General features: G+C 42.2%; 1 protein-coding gene and 1 long non-coding RNA gene across 3 annotated transcripts in view; one reads left to right on the top strand and one right to left on the bottom strand.

Moving 5' to 3' along the window:
- The first annotated feature begins 493 nt into the window (after positions 1-493).
- Positions 494-5,185, top strand: TLNRD1 (talin rod domain containing 1). Its single transcript, XM_054077785.1, has one exon. It carries the CDS (start codon positions 755-757, stop codon positions 1,817-1,819), a length of 1,065 nt encoding a protein of 354 aa, XP_053933760.1. The 5' UTR covers positions 494-754; the 3' UTR covers positions 1,820-5,185.
- A 53-nt stretch (positions 5,186-5,238) lies between these two features.
- The window catches only part of LOC128853371 (uncharacterized), a 45,430-nt gene continuing 30,495 nt past the window's right edge, over positions 5,239-20,173 (bottom strand). For both annotated transcript variants that reach the window (XR_008451886.1, XR_008451887.1), the window contains one exon: positions 5,239-11,875. This is a non-coding gene — a long non-coding RNA (uncharacterized LOC128853371). The remainder of the gene's footprint in view (positions 11,876-20,173) is intronic.

The following is a 20,173-nucleotide window of genomic DNA, read 5'->3' as shown; positions in this document are numbered from 1 at the left end:
GGCATGGACCGCGGCGGGGAGCGCCCGCATCCCCGCGGCACCCGGGACTGAGCCAGCGGCACCAGGAAAGGGCAACGCATCCCTCCCTCCCCCCCCCAGCGCACGGAACCGGTGGATTGTGGGTTTTTTTGTTGTTTTGTTTTTTTTTGTTTTTTTAATCCCTTTTCCCTCTTTCTTTTCTTTCCTCTCCTCTCTCGCGGTGCCCCTGCCCGGCCACACCCTCGGCGGCGCTTCCTGCGGGGCCGGGGGCGGCACATGGTGCGCAGCCGCCGCCCCGCCGAGCCCGGGGCGCACCGAGCGCGGCGGCTCCGAGGCTTTCCGGCTCCTAAAGGGAACTTTACGCGGCATCCCGGAGCCGGAGGAGGCGGTGGGAGGGAGGGGAGAAAAAAAAGGAGGTAAAGCAAAAAAAAAAAAAAAAAATAAAAAAAAAAAAGAGGAAAAAAAAAAAAAAAAAAAATGAAAAAAAAAGGAGAAAAAAAAAAAAAGGAGGAAAAAAAAAAGGAGGAAAAAAAAAAAAAGGTTGTATTTGAAGGTGAAGGATGCCGGGACGCGGCCCGGGGGCTCCCGCCGCGGCAGCGCCGTAGCGGCGCGGTCTGGCCGAGGTCGCTCCCCGCAGAGCCTTTTTCTTGCCCGCCGGCGATTGATGGAATGATGTTGCGGGAAAGGCAGAGCGGTGGTGCCGGGCTGAGTCGGGACTGCGCGGGAGGCGGCGGCGGCGCGGCGGCGAGCGGCATGCGAGGGCCCCCCCGGCGCTATGGCTAGCGGCGGCTCGGGCACGGCCAGCAGCGAGGTGTCCGGCGGCGCCGTCCCCAGCGGCTCCCTGCAGAGGAAGAAGCTCGTCTCCATCTGCGACCACTGCAAGATCAAGATGCAACTGGTGGCCGATCTGCTGCTGCTGTCGAGCGAGACCAGGCCGGTGAACACCGAGAGCCTGTCCGTCTTTGGCGAGTCCTTCGAGAAGTGCAGGGACACGATCATCGCCAGGACCAAAGGACTCTCCATCTTGACCCACGACGTCCAGAGCCAGCTCAACATGGGGCGCTTCGGGGAGGTGGGCGAAAGCCTGATGGAGATGGGCGAGCTGGTGGTCTCGTTGACCGAATGCTCTGCCCACGCCGCCTACCTGGCTGCGGTGGAGACTCCGGGCGCCCAGCCCGCCATGCCCGGCTTGGTGGATCGCTACAAGGTGACGCGATGTAGGCATGAGGTGGAGCACGGCTGCGGGGTCTTGAAGACCACCCCTTTGGCGGATATGAGCCCTCAGCTGCTGCTGGAGGTCTCTCAGAACATGTCCAAGAACTTGAAATTCCTGACAGACGCCTGCGTGCTGGCCAGTGAGAAATCCAAGGATAAATTCGCTAAGGAGCAGTTCAAACTCAGTGTCAAATGTATGAGCACCAGCGCCTCTGCCCTCCTGGCGTGCGTCAAGGAAGTCAAGACTTCACCCAGCGAGCTGACCAGGAACCGATGCGTCTTGTTCAGTGGACCTTTGGTGCAGTCTGTCTACGCTCTGGTGGGCTTTGCCACTGAGCCCCAGTTTTTGGGTAAAGCTGCCACCATTAATCCAGAGGGCAAAGCTGTGCAAACTGCCATCCTAGGAGGAGCCATGAGCGTGGTATCCGCTTGTGTGCTCCTGACCCAATGCCTCAGGGATATAGCCCAACACCCCGAAAGTAGCACCAAAATGAGCGATTACAGGGAAAGGTTGAGGAACTCAGCTTGCGCCGTCTCGGATGGTTGCAACCTGTTATCTCAGGCACTAAGAGAAAGATCTTCACCCAGGACTTTACCGCCAGTGAACTCCAATTCTGTGAATTAACCCCCACATCTTCTGTTTAGATTCCAGTTATTGCTAAAGGAAAATAATATCCCACCTCCTCACCCCATTTTTGTATACCAAAGAATTTGCTTGGATGAGCCCAATCCTTTGATTCCATGTGGTGAAGAAGCAGAACAGCGTATTCAAACTATACATACTAATAAAGGTAGCCAGTTTTGGCTTCATTTTATTTTACCTTAAAGTCAAGCAAGTATCTCCAGATAAATTTTCCTTTATTCACCAAGGTCTTCACACAAATGGTAATAACTGTTTAAAAAGTTTTTTTATATTTGGGGAGGTGGGGGTATCTTAAAAAAAAAAAAAAGAAAAAAAAAAAGCTTTAATCGCGCTGGGTGCGGTTTTTAAAGTTTGTCTTGTCTTGTCTTCCAAAATTTCCCTTCTAAATTTTACTGTTCGGTTGTGCAGGAAAAAGGTTACCTCAGTTCTCACTCATTTAAAAAAACAAAAAGTACCAACAACACATAGATGATGGATGTAGCTACTATTTTGTTTGGTTTTGTTTTGTATGACTTTATTTTTTATTTTGCATCAAGTGTTAGGTTAGAAGTGCATTCGGTGTGTAGGAGTGGAAGGACTGGAGGTTGTGATGATGTTTTCCATGTGTTGATTTCCAAACTGGGGGAGAAGCTACTGTGAGTGTTTAAACAAACAAACAAAAAGTTACACTATAACAAAAGTGATTTTTAATTTTTTTTTTTTCCAATGTCAGTTTTTATCTTGCATGTACTGGAGTATTTATTTCATCTATTAAAATGTTATGTTTCTCAGATGTCTTTCTGTGGATCTCTTAATACTTGAATAATTGAACAACTAAGCCTGTTTGCATTGTATGTCATTTTCCCCAGAGGATGGGTGGTACAAATGGAACTGTAGTTCTAGACAGCAGCGTACAGGCTGCGATTCACTTCTTTCATTCTCATAATTCCTGTCCCTCCCGCAATACCACCCCTCCCTCTCAGGACACTCCTGATAGAGATCCTCTGTGGTTGTATTAATGGAAAGCTGGACAGTGTGGCACGCGTTGGGATTGCTCTGCCGGCTGCGGCAGCAGGGCATGGGCTGGCTCTGTTTGTCTTTATCAGCATTCTGTGTTATCTTTGGGAAGCTTGTGTATTTTAACTCTTGCAGGTGTTTGTGGGCCATCTGTGTTAAATTCGTGAGTTTCCATATTAATTTCTTAAGGGTATTTTGGAAGCTGCTGGATAGCCTTGCTTGTTCTGTGTGGCTGCTTGGTGCAAAGGTTTGCCGGAGTGGGGCCTTGGATTCCTCAGAGGTTTGCGTTGGAGCTCCTCAGTATGGATTTCTGTCAAAGTAGTTTGAGTCTGATGTTGCAGATAATGGGAAAGGTTAGCCAACTTTCGAGGCGCAGTCCACCTCCAGCTGAATCCTTGGGAATTTTCAGTGGACCTTAGGGAACGCTGTAGTAATTCTCGTAATTGCAATGATGACTTTTTTTCAGCCTGGTCTTTGTTGGGCCTTTGGGGTTTGTTCTCTTGTGTATGTTTCATGAAAGGTGAATAGAAGCGCAGGTCTTCTGGCCAGGAGGCTTCGTCTGTCTGCCCACCTACACTGCCTCATAGGTCTGCAAACTCAACAATGTTGAAAGGGTTGGGAGAATGCACGTTTAGAGTGTTGTTACCATGGCTTAAACCTTTACTGTACCACTATTGTCGTATTTATTCCTTTGAAGAAGTAAACCTTTTGCGTTTGGATATGGAACAGTCCTGGAATGGTGAAAAGCCTTTTTTAGGATTATTGCTTTTCATGCACGTGATGCTTTTGCTTAATTTCAAAGGGGAGCGAAATATTACTGGATAATGGACAAATACATCTTGTTGAAGGAGATATAAGCTAAGCTTCTATGTATCTCTGTCTTCAAGGTTAGGAAAAAATAATTCTTTGACTTAAGTACAGTGAACCCCACCATTAGGTTTCATTTATTTTTCAAATGAGACTTTTCTGGCTTAAGTGAATAGCACGATTAGGAGTTTTCTTAGTGAAAAATCAGTCCAAACTATGTTCCTCTGGGGTATGGTTTTCTCCCTGCGTTCTCTCCGATATGCTATAAGCCTGGCAGTATGCGCTGCAGGGACATGGGTGTCCGCATCCATGGAGTATAGTATAAAAGTTCTCTCACTATGTCCCCATAAATTAATAAATAACTACACACGCCGTTCTAACTTTGGCTTCGATGCATCCACAGGTTTTTCCTCAGAGGCTGTCTCACATATGCGAACACACACGTTTTCCCATCTGGATGGCAGGAACAGCTGTAGGACTCCAGAGGGATTCATAGGAGGCCAAGGCCATCTACAGGGAGGTCCTGTGCCTCTGTAGTGTTTGTCTGCTTAGCTATCCCTTGCATCTCCCTCCCTTGTAGCATGGCTCCATGGAAGCTGAGATAGCATCCTGACTTACTCTTCCTTCTTTTCCGCAGTTGCACTGAGGGGAAGGAGGAAAAAGGGATTCTAGCAAACGTAATGCTTTCAGGATGTGCTATCTTCTGTGGCTGCAGACAGGAGGTGAGGCAGGGGCTCCACCCTTCCTTTGCAGGGATCCTCCGTGGTGCAGAGCTTCGTGTGGGACGTGTGGAGGTTGTGCGTTGGAGGCTGCAGGGCAGCGCTGCCTGCGGAGGGTGCAGCTCCTGGGGTGGCATCCTTTAGCTCCCGTCTTTTTAAGTTACTGTGACCTACATTTGTGAGACCTGCTTCCAGAGATAAGCCAGAGGATTCTGAAGGGCAGCTCTGCAGCGTGTCTGACAAAAAAAGAAGTAATGTCCCATTGGTTCTTTTGATGTTTCTGCTTAATAATTTTTGGTGCTGCTGAACTAATTAGATTATTTTTGATTCATTTATACGTTATTGAGGTTATATGAACTACAGTGCAGCCTCCTTATTACCTCCGCATATGAAAGGCAATGTATTATTAATGATGATAGTGCCAATTTTTGTTGTGGTAAAATTTTGTTTTAAGTGGTGTAGTGCAAATTTTGTTTTTAACAAGGGCTCTGCAGATTCTTCCCCCCTTTTTGATTATATTTTGAAGTACATGCGTACATATATATAAATAAATATGTGACTTCTTTTTCCTTTTTTTAACACTGAAGGAAAATAAACTACTCTAGATCTCCCTTCGCTTTTGAGGTGTGTGGGTTTTGGGGGGCATTCAGTTTTATAAAATAAAACATGAAATGTAGCCAGGCCATGATTTTGGTTAGCAGGTTGATTAAAAAATAAATTAAAAAAAAATATATAGACAAATAGTAAAATCACCAAAGTAACTTCCTGTAACACTTTAAAATAACAGTAATTTTAACACTTCAAAGCGTTCAATCATTTCTTTCCAGAGCAGAACTCACACAAAGGGAGCCATGCGCTCCCTGGCCTCAGCTCAAGAGAATATCCATCAACATCTATGCTATTCATAGAATTAGTACAGTAAAGTTCAAAAAACCCAAGGCTTTTGATACAAACAACTACAACTGGGTTTATGTATTCTGATAAATGATTAACAGGAAAAAGTCTATATACACACATAGGGACATTGTTGTGTTTTCTGAGCTGAAAGTGTGTGGTTTCACTACTAAGCACGAACATAATGTATATTTTAAATGCTGTGGTGCCACATTTACGAAGGCTTAATGTCTATTGTGATAATTTATTTGGAATGTATTCCTATAGAGTATTAATTCTGATACAAGACATGATTTCAGTAGGGACGTTGTTTACTTTGTACTCTCTGGGACAGAACAAACAGATAATGGACTGGCATTCAGGGTGCAGCTTCAGGCCATGTCGAGGTCACTGTTATCACTTGGTGTCATCCTTTAGGCCCTTGCTGCCCAAGTGCTTACACCATTTAGGTCAACAGGTTGTGTCACTATTTCAACATATGCTTAAATGAGCATGAGATATGACTTTTGATCAGAAACTCTGGTGATGTTGACAGAAGGAAACTTAATATTTCAGGGTCCTTATATCACGTCATACATCTATTCTAATAGAGCATTTAATAAAAGGGTTAACTTATTTCTAAACACATTATGCAATGCACTCTTGTAGCCAAAAATAACGCTGCCCCCACCAAAAGAGAATTAACCTTATTTTTTTAAGTGTAAGATTTTTTGACAGGGGAGAAGTTGTCACTTTTGTATTGTCCTTGAGTTTGATATTACCTTTTGGTTGCTGCTTCATCATAGTGAAGTTCATTATTCATTTAATACAGCAGCTGAATCTCCACATTTGAGGTGGGAGCAATGTGTTCTCTTGTGACTCTCAAAAAAAGTTCTGTAAGACAACCAGTAAACTAGCAGTAAAATGCTATTGAAAAGCAAGTAAGGGAACTTGAAATGTAAATCGATGTTATTTTTCAAAACTAAGAGAAAAAAGACCATGGGTCAGATAATTCCCTTCACTTTTTACCACAGGAAATGATCAAAGTAGCAGAAAATCTGCTCTTTTTTGGCCAAACTTCTGTCAGAGACAGAAAGGGTCGAGCCAGCACATGGTGTATGCAGCTTTGCAGCAAGAGGGGACGTGGCTGATGGGAAAGGAGGTGGAACCAGAGAAAATCTGTAGGGTAATACCTCCTATTAAACCCACTGGAATTTTCCCGTTCTAGATAAAACAGAGGCTGATCCAATAAGCAGATCTCAAACAACGCAACCTTTCTTTCTGGGTCGTTAGACGCTCGCGGATGAAGGTGTGGGCTAGGAGCGTTGGGGATGCTCTGTGCTGAGCAGCTGCATTGCTGTAGGGAACTATGGGCCTCCAGGGTTGCCCTAAGATCTGTAAGAAGTACAGGCAAAAATGTGTACCTGCCAGAACAGTTTGGTGGGAAATGAAAGGGTTGCTTTTTACTTTTTTTCCCCCCCTTTCTTCACTATGAGGCTCTTTATAGACTTTACAAGCAGAAGCAGATGGTAGGGACCAGTACATTTTATTTCTTTGTTCTTGCTGCCTGTGAAAGGTGCCAGATGGGCAATGATAAAGATAGAAATTCTCTTCCTGTAGCCCAGGGACAGTGGAAACGCAGAGTGTCAAGGCTGCCCCATCCTCACAGGATCACAATAACGTGGGTTTTTTTTTGGGGGTGGGCAGTGGTTTCATTCTGACTTTTTGCCAAGAAAGTGGCAAAATCCCAGCGGCAGCTTGACAGGAGCATCAAGACCATTACAATATTTCACATAGCACAGCAAACCACCACCAAGATTGGATCATTCAGAAACCAGCCAAAAATATACAGGGTAGTTGTGAAGTGCAAGGCCAGATCCTTCATGGGAATAACTTGGAAAATTAAAATACTGTGTACTCTGAGAGGTGTTTATTTACTTGGGAATTACGAATTATCAGCACTTTTATGTAAGAGTAGTTCAAAGGTATATTTAATTAGCATAATTAGCAGTGGTATTCTGAGCCATTTCCTTAATGAAGACAGACATCTATGGACATGAAGGGCCTCATCCATGACTCAATGAAGTCTGTGTAATTAAATATTAATATTTTCTACAAACAGAGTGAGGAATTACATATTGATTTTCATTAATCTGAATCTTTTTCTAGAACTGGTTTTATTGTACTGAAGTCCTTTGAACTTAAGGGTTTATTTTTGTTTGGTTTTGTTGTTTGGTTTTTTTTCAAAACCACACAGTGTAAGATGCTATATTCCAATAGTCAAAAGCAGCATTTCCAGATTAATGCAGAGATTCCTGGGGTCTTTTGGCAGCTCGCCAGACTCTTGTTCCTGTTCTAACTTAATTTTTTATAATTTCCTTTTATGTTAATAAAGGTTTCTTGTGGCTGTAAAAGTTGAAGTTGTCTTGCTCCATAGACAGCCTGGTCCTTATGTAGATACTATTTAGATTATTTCGAATTCCTGCTGGTTGCCAGATGGAGCTCTTTTGGGTTTTATGTTAAATACTTGGAAAGCTAAATAGCTCGATTTCCCTCTCTTCCCTCCCTTCCTCCCCCAACAAAATAAATAAATAAATACTCAAAAAGCGATTACTAATGAGTTGCTAAACTTCGGTTTTAAAATCAAATTAGTTAGAGTAAAGTGAAGGCAGCTTGGAGATACCTCAGAGTAGTTGGGTTTTGGCGGAGTTTGACTTGCCTACCAAGATTTTAAAACGATGTGTTTTTCTCCAGGTTTGCCTGGGTGTCAGGAACCTGAACTTTAGTCTAAGGACAGAGAATCCTGAAAAGCATGGAACATGGCCCTGAATCCTGCAAGAGTGTTTATTACAGGATCTGGGCTTCAGATGGAAACCCCAAGACGGTCTTAGACTGCAGTGGCTGTTAGGATTCTGGAAATAACTTGGAGGGTGTGATTCAGGGTGTGCTAGGCTGCTGCGAGCCGCTTGTATCCCTGAGTTTGTTTAACCAGCCTTTGGATGACCCAGATTCTCTGCAGTAGCTCCCGTGTCTCTCGCCTCCCTGCCCTGAACATTTCCATGAGCCAGTGAGGAGAACAGCATTAACCTCAGGTTCACCATCATCAGCACGGAGCTATGAGTTTGTTTCTAGATCCGACCGCTGGCACCAGGAGCCCATACAGATGCCACGATGGACTCACAACGGGGTGGTTTGACACTGCTTCTTCTTCCCTGCCCTTTGGGGTGCTTCACTCTTCAGCTCATTCAGTCAGTTGAGTTCACAGGATCTCCATTTGCGTTCAGAGCATCAGCAGCAGAGCCAGGCCAGGTCTGATTGGCCTTTGTCTGGTTTTTAGCAATGGTGAGGCTTTGTGTGGTTGAAATTCAGGCAAACTGCTGAGTCTAGGATTGTTCCTCAAAAGAGCAGTGCCTGTTGGGCACTGAGGTGCTGATGAACCGAGGGACTTTCTGTTTCATACTCAGTGTATACAAGATGTTCCTCCAGTTTGTGCAGAAGGTGCTTGGGAGACAATGTCCCACTAATTATAATTCTGTGGTCATCAGTTACCAAATGGCCAAGATAGTAATTTATGTTATGTTATGTTTTTAAAGAACAGAGTAAAAAAAAAAATAAGTGCCATTTTCTAGTCAATTTTTTCAGTATGTATCGATTCTGTCTGATTCACATTGATTATAGGAAGTCTCTTGAATTGGTAGGCATGCTGTTCAGGTGTATTTTGGCCCCGGTTTGCATTCTGGACGTGCACATCATGGAAAAAAAGTGAGAAAAAGTCAGGTAGATCTATATGTGCAGTGTGACGGATTACAGGCCTGTGGCACTTCTGAATTGGTGTGCAGTTAATGCTCTGGTCTTATTTAAATGCTTCAAATTTAGTTGGTGTTTAAAAATTCACTTTCTCTTTAAAAATTTACTATGGAATCAATCTGTTCTGGCAGTATTAGATTCATAGTTCAAAAACTTCATCCCCTTTTATCATCTTAAAGTAGCCATTAGTCTGAAACTTTTCAGTCTCTGGGTCTGGCTTAAAAAACAAAAAGGAAATTGAATCCTGTATTTCAGTTTTAATATTTTTGAAAGCTTTAAACCTAATGGGTCGACCTACTTTTAAATTACAGAGCATGGAAAAATAGTGGGTGTGCTCTTTTTCATGTTGAAGTGAGCTATTGTTTCTCTGCTCATAATTAAAAACTCCCTTTTTAGAAACTCAGATTGGTCCTAGGCATTGCGAGAAAATCTGCATGAAATTTCCTTAATACTGACTCTAATCTTGTCTTCACTTGTCACTGTCATGTTAGAGGAGTTTGTCCCAAACACCTTTAAATGGAGCCGGTGGCATCTGAACAGGCTGAAGAGCAGTTGTTGAAGTGTGTGGAACGAGCTCCAGAGACAGACGAGCACTATTGTTGAAACTTATACGTGCTGCTGGTTAGGGCACTGCAGGGTATAATACTCATAAAAAGTTACAGTGAAATGTAGGACTGAAAAAAGCTATGAGCAAGAGAGGTTTGTTTCAATGAGAGGGTGGAATTTATATTTTTAAAGGAAAAAAAAATAAAATATTTGGTCAGAACTGTGCAAGTATTTAGGGACTGAACTGTCATTGATTTTCAGTGGGAGCTATATGTCTAGATGTTCTGTGGACCTGGTCGTTTGTGATGAAGTTTGACGGCATGTGGTTTTAAAATCGATTGTAGGATGTTGTGGTAGAGTTTTCCCAAAACTCTATAAAGCTTCGAAATTTGCAGCCAAAGTATGAACATGACTCATAATTCTGTTCCTACCATCCTGACCTTTCTGCATGGGTTAAAATCTATTGTTGTCCTTGGGTATGCCCTGGCTGGCAAGCAGCCAGACGCCCTCCGCTGCCTCATTTTGTCTCTTATGGTTGCCAGATGCCACCATCATGCACTTTCACATCAGAGTCCCACATTTCACCTCCCTCCACCCTCTGCTTCTGGTACAACACCCAGATGTGGAACAGAGATCCCTTTGTCCACTGTGCATGTTATCCTCATACGGGCCATATTCATAAAGATAGTTCATGCTAATTGAGGTCCAGATTACATTAGAAACGTACCTATTCTCTCTGTGTGCACATTTCCGCTACCTCAATACCACATAACGTCCTTTTAAAATCGGTCTTCATTGAAGAGTTGCCTGTAATCTGTGTTCCCTGGAACTGTATTTCACACACAGTTTGTCCAAGAGCTGGAATGCAATTCAGAAGAACGGCTAATCTGACTTTACGTATTTATGGCGTGTTTTCTAGTTGGGGGCAGTGGCGAGTGAGCTGGATACCATGGATGTAGGTTAGTGGCTGGCATAGAGTTGTAGCAGCTCCTGGTGCCAGTTTCCCAACTGTAACCTTATGTATCGACTTAGTCTCCAACTTTGAGTTCAGTAGCATCTGGATTTATACTGTTCTATAGAATCTAGTTATCGATGGACGTCCTATAATCTTTCTAAGTTGGACCTTGAGGCTTCTTTTAAAATTTCTTGTCTTGCGACAGGTTTTGTTGTTTATCAAAATTAGCTTAATTTTCTCTCCAACTGGAAAAACGAACAAACAACCCAACCTCTACTTGGTGTATTTATCCAGTTCCTTGCCTGTCTTTCTTTTATGGACAGTTTCAAGATAATTAGATGAAAATCACTTTCTTTGAAAAATAATTTTACTCCTAAATTTCAAAGTCAGTTTGAAACTTGTGAGCATTGTTTTTTTCAGTATGTGATTAAAACCACATCTGTTCATTGGGGTAGAAGAGAGGAAAAGGCATGCTTTTCTGTCTTGGTACATAAAATAGCAAAAGGCCAAATATTCTTCTCTGGTTCACTTATGTGATTGTACTGTAATACACAAAAATTCCTGGCTGCATAGATATTGCTGTTTTGGACACCGAGTATCCTTGGAATTACAGGCCCAGCACTTTGCAGTCACTTGTATTGAGGGAAAAAAAATATCTGTTGAAGGATCCTGTTAGTACATTATAATGTTCTGTATTAAGTTTGGTTTTGTTTAAGACAATAAAGCTCAAATTAGAATTATGTGCCAATTCTTTATAAGATCACACTCATTTGCCAAAGGAATTGCATGAATTGCATCTCGTTTTCTGTACTGTGTCATTACAGAAGAGAGAGGACATGCTGCACTTGTAAGGAGATGAAATAATTCACTCATGTCTTTGAAGCCTTTGCTGTATTTTTCCCTTTTCCTTTGAAAATAACAGCGGGCTGTAGAAAACTTTTCCTGGATGATAAACATGCTTTGCAAATGTAGAATGGTGCTCAGAAGCTTCAGTAAAACAGACTTTTAAAAACTAGTAAATCTATCTGATAGCAATATGATTTAAAAAAAGTCAAAATATTTTTTCAAAGCTTCCCCCAAACTATTGTTTTAGCCATAGTTGTACCTGTTTTTGTTCTTAATTCATTTAATATTACTGTCGGATGTTTCCTCCCCTATGAGATGGTTTTATAAGGTGGACTGATTTCACTTACGGAAGATGCAATTGCTGATTAGTTTCAGATCCTTTTTAAGGTTGTCATCTGTAATATGTTGCATGTCCTTCCTTGTAAGACTGCGCCTCGCTGAAGTGATCTGGAGTTCACATGAATCACTAATGTCCAGGGAATATCACTCCTGTCAAGAGAGTAAAGCATAAATAACGTTAAGAGCACATCTACAGGGAAATTCTGCTAGATGGACAACTCTTCCAATAATTCTGTGTCTGAACTGAACCCTCTTACTCAAGAATATTAATTTAAAATTAATGAGAGTATTTAAAAAATAATAACCTACATGATGCATGGAAGCCTACCTTCATATTTTGCGTCTGTTCATAGTCTATCTGAAAATAACAGTTTATGCCAAATAAAATAGCAGGATTTTTCTAATCTGTGGGGAGAAAACAAGGTGGAAGCCTCTGTTTTGGTTTTAAGAAATGGACTGCAAAACAATCAATATCCCTTTTGCTCATCAGATGCTGTGTAACTAAGTTTTTCCACTGCTTAGCGCACTCTAAAATACCCTTTTACTGTTGATTTGCAATGATATCCTATGGTTTTATTTTAGAAAAGCCCTCAGCTTGATTTTGTGCTTCATTTATATTGATGGTATATAGATCCTTCCTTGGAATTAAATAATCCCGGTTAATGATAGAGTGAAGTGATATTAAATTTATTTCTAAGGGGAAAAGCTAGCACTTTGCATAAGTCAGATTGATTATAAGTTCAACCTAGTAATTTTAAAGGCTCTGGCATTTGTAGTAGTGTGGTAGAGGACTTTTGCAAGCCTGAAGCATATTGTTTTCGAACTGTTTAATTTTATTACCATTCCAGAGATTACAGTTTTCTTTCTTCAGACCCGGTTATTTGGGAATTAAAACCTTTTAGAATATGCTTGGCAAAAATGATCGTAGTTCAATCTAGTTTGTGGGGTGAGTCCTACGTACAGATATAAAACTGGGATGTAGAGGTTTAGAGTGTTGTATGTGTGTGGGGTTGTAATGGGAGTTAAGAACTTCATTACCTGAGGTTGGAGTATCTCAAAAAAAACCTCCAAAGAAACACCGTGAGGGATAGATGGTTCTTTTCACTGCATAAATTATTTGTCTCTAGCATCCTACCTGTACTGCTAGTCCTGTTGGATGAACTCTGAAAACAATGAGCTTTGCTCATTTTGATCTCAATAAATAATGTAGCCGTAGAGATTCTTTCACACAGATAAGTATCAAGCGTGGTAGATGCAGGTATGAGGTATACAGGTATAAACACACTCCAAGGGGACTTCTCCCTAAGATTTGACCTTTCTTCCCCACATGCTTCTCTACAAAAGAGTATATTTCTTGTCTTCAAAGGGTGATAAATACTGTTAGGAAGGCAGAATCCGCTGGGAAGGGAGTTAACTGTTGAACAGGGCCCCTGGATAGCAGCAGATCTACCAAATTACTACCAAATACTTATTAATTACTAAGTATTAAATTGCTAAAAATCTGCACCAGAATTAGCTAGCTGAGAACTTCTGCTTATAAGCAGGACCTACATGGAAATAGATTTTCTAATAAGGTAAATGCTCGTCGTCATCATGCCTTGCCAGTGATTTGGGGTCTCTGCATGTTAGGGCTAGGGGACAATGTGGAAACTTACTTGGTCAAAAAGTATAGATGAATTCTCAGGAAAGAAAAAGGCCCTTCCAGAGTTAGCTTGGATTAAGCTGATACGTAGGGAGATGCAGCTCTCTGGTAATGAAGGGATTTGTAGAGCACTGTGAGTCACAATACCTGTTAAGGGCACTTGGGCCAAGACTGCTTACAGAGAACCTATCTCCTGCATCAGAATTAAAGCTTGATTGTCTGCTCCTAGGCTGTTACATATCTTCACCTTTCCATATGTAGAGGGCTGTGTTTTTTCTGAAAACAGAGATTAAAAAATAATGCACCTCTTCCCCACGAAGTGTGTTCCACCGGTCCTCACTTTCTTATTACTGTCTTGGTCCCGAGCATGGTGCTGTGCAATACTGTCTAGATATGCTTTACTTATGTCTTGCTTTTTGCATTGTCACTCACGTGTTTCTTAGTGTACATCATCAGACTAGGAGTCATTCCTCACCTTTGTTTCTATTTCTCCTTTAATGCTTCCAAGAATCTCTTGTACTGACTTACAAAAACAGCTGGAACTGCAACATCACTCCATTTTAAGCTCTGAATTGTGTTAGCCATTACATTGGTTCCACATGCTGCTTGGGTGGAGACATCAGTTAAAATTCCCCAAACGGCTACTCAGGCCAGGAATTGCAGCTCTGTGTAAGTGGTGGTGACTTTCTAATTCTTGATTACATTATGCTAGAAAAGAGGATTGTTCCCAGAGCAATTTACCAAGCGGGGAAAAATGGAAATAGTGTTCAAGGATGACCTTCCACCCCAGTGATCTATTTGGCTGGCGTCTGTTATTGCTCAGCTTCTCCGTCATGGGTTTTGTAGTAGTCTAGTGCTTTGTCATCGCTACAAAGTGGAAAAACTCCTGAATTCACTAAACAGTTTGTGAGGGGTTTGGGTAGTGGCAGACGGATTCAAGAATTCAACAGTAAAACATAGTATTCATCAAGGTTACCTGAAAAAAACACAGGTCCTATTTGAGCAGACTTTAAGTGCATTGATTCTAAAAATTACTTCAATCTAAAGTGCTATTCCTGAGCTCAGAATCCTGAGACAGAGAGAGGGAGAGATGTAAACGAAGTAATTACACCACTCCAGCATGGGAGCAGAAGTGTTGTTGCGATTGTCTCCAAGAGAGAGGCAGTGCTGTAATCCTGTTTCATTTTCGTATGCAGAACTTGAAAAGATTTTTCCTAGAAATGTGTAATGGGACTGTCGGAAAACAGACCACTCCCCTTCCCAGTAGTTTCCTGCTGAAGTCATTTAAGGCCTCTCACAGCTTTCATCTGTGTAGGCACTGAGTACTCGTGGGCCAAGTGTTGTTTTTTTTTAGCTGGACTACGAGCTAAACTGAAGCGCTTTAAAAAAAGTCATTAGGAAAGAAAGTTGGAAGTTTCTCTGCGTGTGAAGCTGGCTCACCACTTAATCGGTTCCTCGTTTCCGTTCTGTTTCTGTCAATGCCAGGGAAGTGGATCTAGGTGTTTTTCTTGTTTTAGGTATTGCTAAAAGCATGTATGAGGGCTGCCCAAAGGGGCGGAGAGAGAAGTTGTTCCTTACTTCACTTCTGGGACTGTCTGTTCAGAGCTTTACACAGGAGGTGACTTGGAAAGGCTTGTGAATTCCATTTACTGTGCACTCAGACCTGATGATCGCAGTAGGCTGAACATATAAAACCTGCTCTGCAGGCAACAGTCCTAGTGCAGTAGCTACTGAAAAAAAAATTCCCATTGTGAAGCTGGCAGATAGCCTGCATTCGCAAAGATGGGAATTTTTGTTGGTGTATATGCCATGTTTAGCAAAAATGATCAAGGCAACATGCTTTTAAAAGAAGCCATTACTACCCTGAATAAATGGATGCTACTCGGCATGCATTTTCTGGTTGGACTGAATTCAAGCCTCCCGTTCTGAAATGGATAGCTTTTTTGGATTGCATTCACTTGTCTCTCAGACAAATCTGTAGTATGGATTTGTTCCTTAGATGAATGATATGCATTTCATCCGATTTCTTTCAAGTTGAACTCTGCCTGGCACAAGAATGATAAATGTTTTTTTCTTTCTCCTTCTGTCTGGAAGACCATGTTGTACTGTGAAAGATGAACTTCATTCCCAAGACAGATGAACTGCACTCAGAGGTGGATTTACTGATAAATGTTTGTAATGCTACAGCGGTGCCATAGGCACCTTGTCAGACAGACATCCATTGTGGTAGTATTGAGCCTTAGTCACATTCCAGGTATTAGGCTTTTCATAAAGCTTTAATTGGAAGTTCTACCTCCTTAAAGCCTAGAGGAGTCTTCTCTATAGGGAGTGAATTTTCCTATTTTATTTTACCATAATTCATAGAGGGCAGTGATGTATATACAAGTATTTCAGCCTTCAAGCATGAAGAACTTCACAAAGTTAGCTGGCCATTATGAATTACATATGCATTAAGAAAAGCAAATACTGGTATTTTAAGTAGGCCTCCAGCATGCTATGAATGCAATCCATATAACATTAAAGTCTGTATTTGCATTTGTTATGAAATTGTGCATACCCGATGTGCAGATTTTTGGAATTTTTTTGATCCTGTGGATAGGGAAGCTTGATGAGTATAGCCTAAAGAACAGCTTCATGACTGCTTTGAACCAAATTCCCCATCAGGCCCCAGGAGCAAATTTGAGGCTGATTATCTGACTGGCGTACTCAGAGAAAACTCAATTTTGCTCCAAGCATCTGATCCTTATCCTTCAGCGCTAGGAGGCCCCAAGGATTACCTGGCCCAGTCACCTCCCTGTGTCCCATCTGCCCTTGGACTGAGACCGTATGTTTGAAGGTAGATGGAAAAGATGTCCTGTGGTCTTTCTGGTAAGAGCTTACACGGTGTGATGTGAGGACTCCACGGCACTTTTAGACAATCTGGATTCAGGTTGTCTGCAAGGGCCGCCTGGAAGGGAGAAGTTTGGTTGCGTCTCAAAACCTGTTTCTAGGAGTGGCTGACTCGGGTACATTTAAGCAAACCTCCAGGGCTATAGCTACGTGCCTGTTGGTGCTGAAAACTTACTCAGCCTTTCCCAAGGCTTTTGATCCTTACGTATTTGATAGGGTATTTTTTATTTGCCTGTCTTGTTACTGCCATACTCCTTGTTGCTTCACTACAGTGTCGACAAAACTTCTTGTCATTCTGAAGACAAGATCTGGACTGAGTCCAAAGACAAGCGACTCAGTACAGCTGTGTGACAGGGAGAAGCTGGTACATGCTTTCAAAGATTGGAAACTGTTAAGCATATATTCAAGGGAACAGCATCTGAAATGCTTTTATTTCTGGTGGTAACTGATGATTTTCACTAAGTATGGCTTTGATTCTTGTTATAACTTCTTGTATGAAGAATCTAAGAGTAGCCAACCCTACTTTTGCAAGTTAGCAATGGCAATTAGAGATGCCTGGTCTTTTTTATTGTGATACGTATGTACACCAGTACGCATTGATAACAAGAATCATGTCATTTAGAAGCCATTCTGCCAGAATCTCTGTCTGCTGTTCAGCCCCTTGTGTAAGTGATGGCACCAGTCACCACCAGTGGTGACCTAATGACCAGGCACCACTACTCGCCACCTAGTCTTAGTGCAGCAGCATTTTTATACAGAATCCCTTTCTGTGTGTGAGAGCCCTTCTAAGAATCCACAGCACAGAGCTGGCTGAGACAGATAATGTACAGAGCTGGCAAAAACCTATACAAGCAGTATAAGCCTTCATTCCTAACATTAAAACAGTTAGAGTTCCCGGCAGAAAGTGTTAAGAGTATCAGTGGATGTTTAGATTAGAGAAGGATTGGGTGTGTCCAGCAAGGGAGATATTGTTTGTTTAGGTTTCTCCTCCTGGGACTAGTTTAGTATTTCAAACATGTTTGGGAACTTGTTTTTTCCTGACTGGGATAAGATATGCACTGGCCAGTGTGTATGGATCTGAGAGAATGAGGCTTAACAATGCTTCAGAAAAAGTGATTGCATATCCTATAATGCTAGCTTTGTTTCTGGGTGCCTGTATGGACTCAGTATTTGTTTGCTGACTTTTCTTTCTGCTTAAAATACACAAGAAGATGCCTATTTCAGCCTGCTGAGGCTGACAAAATACTAAAGATAGACAAAACTATAGACTAAGATGCAGCTGAAATCAGTCCTGTGTGGGGAGTCCCTATGTGTGCTATAACAGGGGGAACAGCTGGGATCTGCTACTGACACCACTACCAAACCCACATTTTTTTTGATCTTATATGTGTGCATGCCCTGTCCAGCAAAATAGAGGGCTGAGACTTGTCTCCTTTTTATCCACTGTCTGTGGGAAGATTATTGAGAGCAGCATTGTCTGAGTCACTTTGTCACAAGCTAGCTCGAGAGGCATATGCTCCGTGTAAAAGTGCTCCAAGAAGATGAGGTGCAGCCACAAAGGGACATACTCGTACAAATCACTGTTCAGGGATGTTGAAACATAAAAACACATAGCTTTAAAAGAAAAGGCCAGGACCCCAAACATAATTGGCCAGGGTAATGGAAATTGTTAAAAGAATGAATGGGAGCAGCCACAACCACTGCCAAAATCATTACAGTCATCAAGATGAAAAATGAGCCTGGCGGCAGCAGCATATCCAGATGGCCAAACAACAAGACTTATTGGTAATCCATCCATTTGCCTGATTGGAATCTCATCCACCCACCAGCTCAGGGAGAGAATCCGGAGTGGACCCAAAGGGGCTCCCAAAATCACAGGCGCTGAGATCCTCTTGGTCTCGGAGAAGGACTCAGCCACCTCAGCGGTTAGAGAGCCACCGATGAAGCCACAGGTTCAACAGAGCCCTATGTGGAAATGTCACACTGTGATGTTAAAACAGATTAGTTTGGAACAGTGCTGTATTCTGTGCGGCTGGACTGAAACGCTGCATATGCTGCCACCATGGCTAAATGTGTGTCAGCAATTAAGGGCCCCAGCAGGTCTCTCTGAAAATTGATGTACAGGCACATGTAGCTCACCTTGCACCGTAACTTTTCCCAGCAGAGTACGGCTTCTGTCATATGGAAGGGAGCTTTGCTCTACACATGCTAAGTACCCTTATCTCTCAAGTGCCCTGACATTATTAGACTAAACTAAGAGGAACTGAGCCTAACCTTGTCTCTAGATTGGGTTTTACACACTCCTTTTCAGACCCAGAGAAAGGACTTTTAGCCTGAAAGGCTGCCTGTTCTTTCCAATTATATTAATCGGACTAATAAAAATTTTACACCTATGTTCTCTTCCTACAAACTCTGCATCTCTCTTGCTATAATACAATTATTAGTTCCATCCTGGAATGACTGTCATGTATGTAAATCAGAATAAAGGCATCTGGCCTGAACTGTTAACTAAGCTAAAAAACCAAAGCTGCTGTTGATCAGGGTGAGAGCCCTTAGCCAGCGAACTGAGGAAGAAACCCCCTCCCCAGCAGCGGAACATTCAGGTTGGGAGCCTGAAGGCACTGTTGCGCAGAAGATATGAGAGCACACGGAGCACAAGTGCTTTCTCATAAATCAATCCATGGCTATAACTGTGATGGAATTTGTAGCTTTTTGTGACCAGCTCTGCTCCTCGGACCAGTGTTAGGAATAGTGTCAGGCTCCTATGATGTGGAAGCCAACCTAGGTGAGGAGACTTCCCAGCTGGCATGGAAACAACCAACTTTCCAGGCAGAACTCAAGAAAATTGAAAGAGTTTCTGAGTCGTAACCCAGAAGTCTGTAGAAGCAACTGTTTGTACTGGGATCACAGTTTATCACTAGTCCGCACTGATATAAACCAGTTTGATGGAGGATATTCAGAGTAAGAAGTTGCAAAAGGAAGTGAAATAAACAGATAAATGAAGCTTCTACTTCTTAGCATGTATTGTTAGGTTGAGATTAAGAGGCAGAGGTTGAGCTTAAAAAGACAGGTGAAGATGAATAGGGAAAATGTTGCTCCTGGTTGTTTTTGTTTTTTTTTTTTTTACTTTTGTAACAACTACATATTTTGAGTTCTTCTTCTGAAAGCTGTCATTGATGTGGCAATATTTTTAAATACAGTTAAAAGTCAAATCCAGGTAGTTACCATAATACTAAGTCATCCTTTCCGCAGTTTACCAGTCCTCTTAAAAAGACAACTTTGTCCATAAAGCGTCTACTTTATTTTTAGACAAAACTGTGGCTATTTAATATCTAGCTCCTTCAAAAAACTACTAGCAAAGCAGAAGCAATAGACACTGACATTACAGCAAAACCTACTTTTCCTTCTTCAGCCAAAGGAACAGGAATAATTTTACGATAACTGAGCTCAAACATATGCCAATTTACAACTTCCACTACAGTTAATTTAATTTCTCCACTTCATTCCTGAAAAATCAACCTCACACGATAACCCCCGTGCATTTAATGTATCAGCACTTTCCACGGCATTTGCCACCGAAGAACTCAAACAATTTATAACCCTTTTCCAGTTTAATCTGATTGGCACTAGGGCTCCTACCCACCTTCACAGGAAAATTCCACTTTTACTCCCATCTGCAACACCGATCAACCTCAATGAACACATGCAACAGAGCTTCTCAAATGGTCATTTTGAGCACAAATGCACGCATAGGAATACTCCCCACCTAACAGTGAAACACAACCACCTCTTTGGTGAGCAGCATAATTACAGCAATGTGACAGATTGTAGCAACACTAAATAATCATCTACGGTAGCCTAGAGCAAAAACTGAAGCAGTGGGAATGTACATTTGAATCGGCGTTTGTTGGGAAAAC

Source organism: Cuculus canorus, chromosome 12 (assembly GCF_017976375.1).
Source record: "Cuculus canorus isolate bCucCan1 chromosome 12, bCucCan1.pri, whole genome shotgun sequence".
NCBI classification, from domain to species: domain Eukaryota; kingdom Metazoa; phylum Chordata; class Aves; order Cuculiformes; family Cuculidae; genus Cuculus; species Cuculus canorus.
This window is presented reverse-complemented; position numbering and strand designations above follow the sequence as displayed.

What these genes read in the sequence shown, in the direction of transcription:
- TLNRD1 (XM_054077785.1), top strand. Translation starts at nt 755, where the DNA reads ATGGCTAGCGGCGGCTCGGGCACGGCCAGCAGCGAGGTGTCCGGCGGC.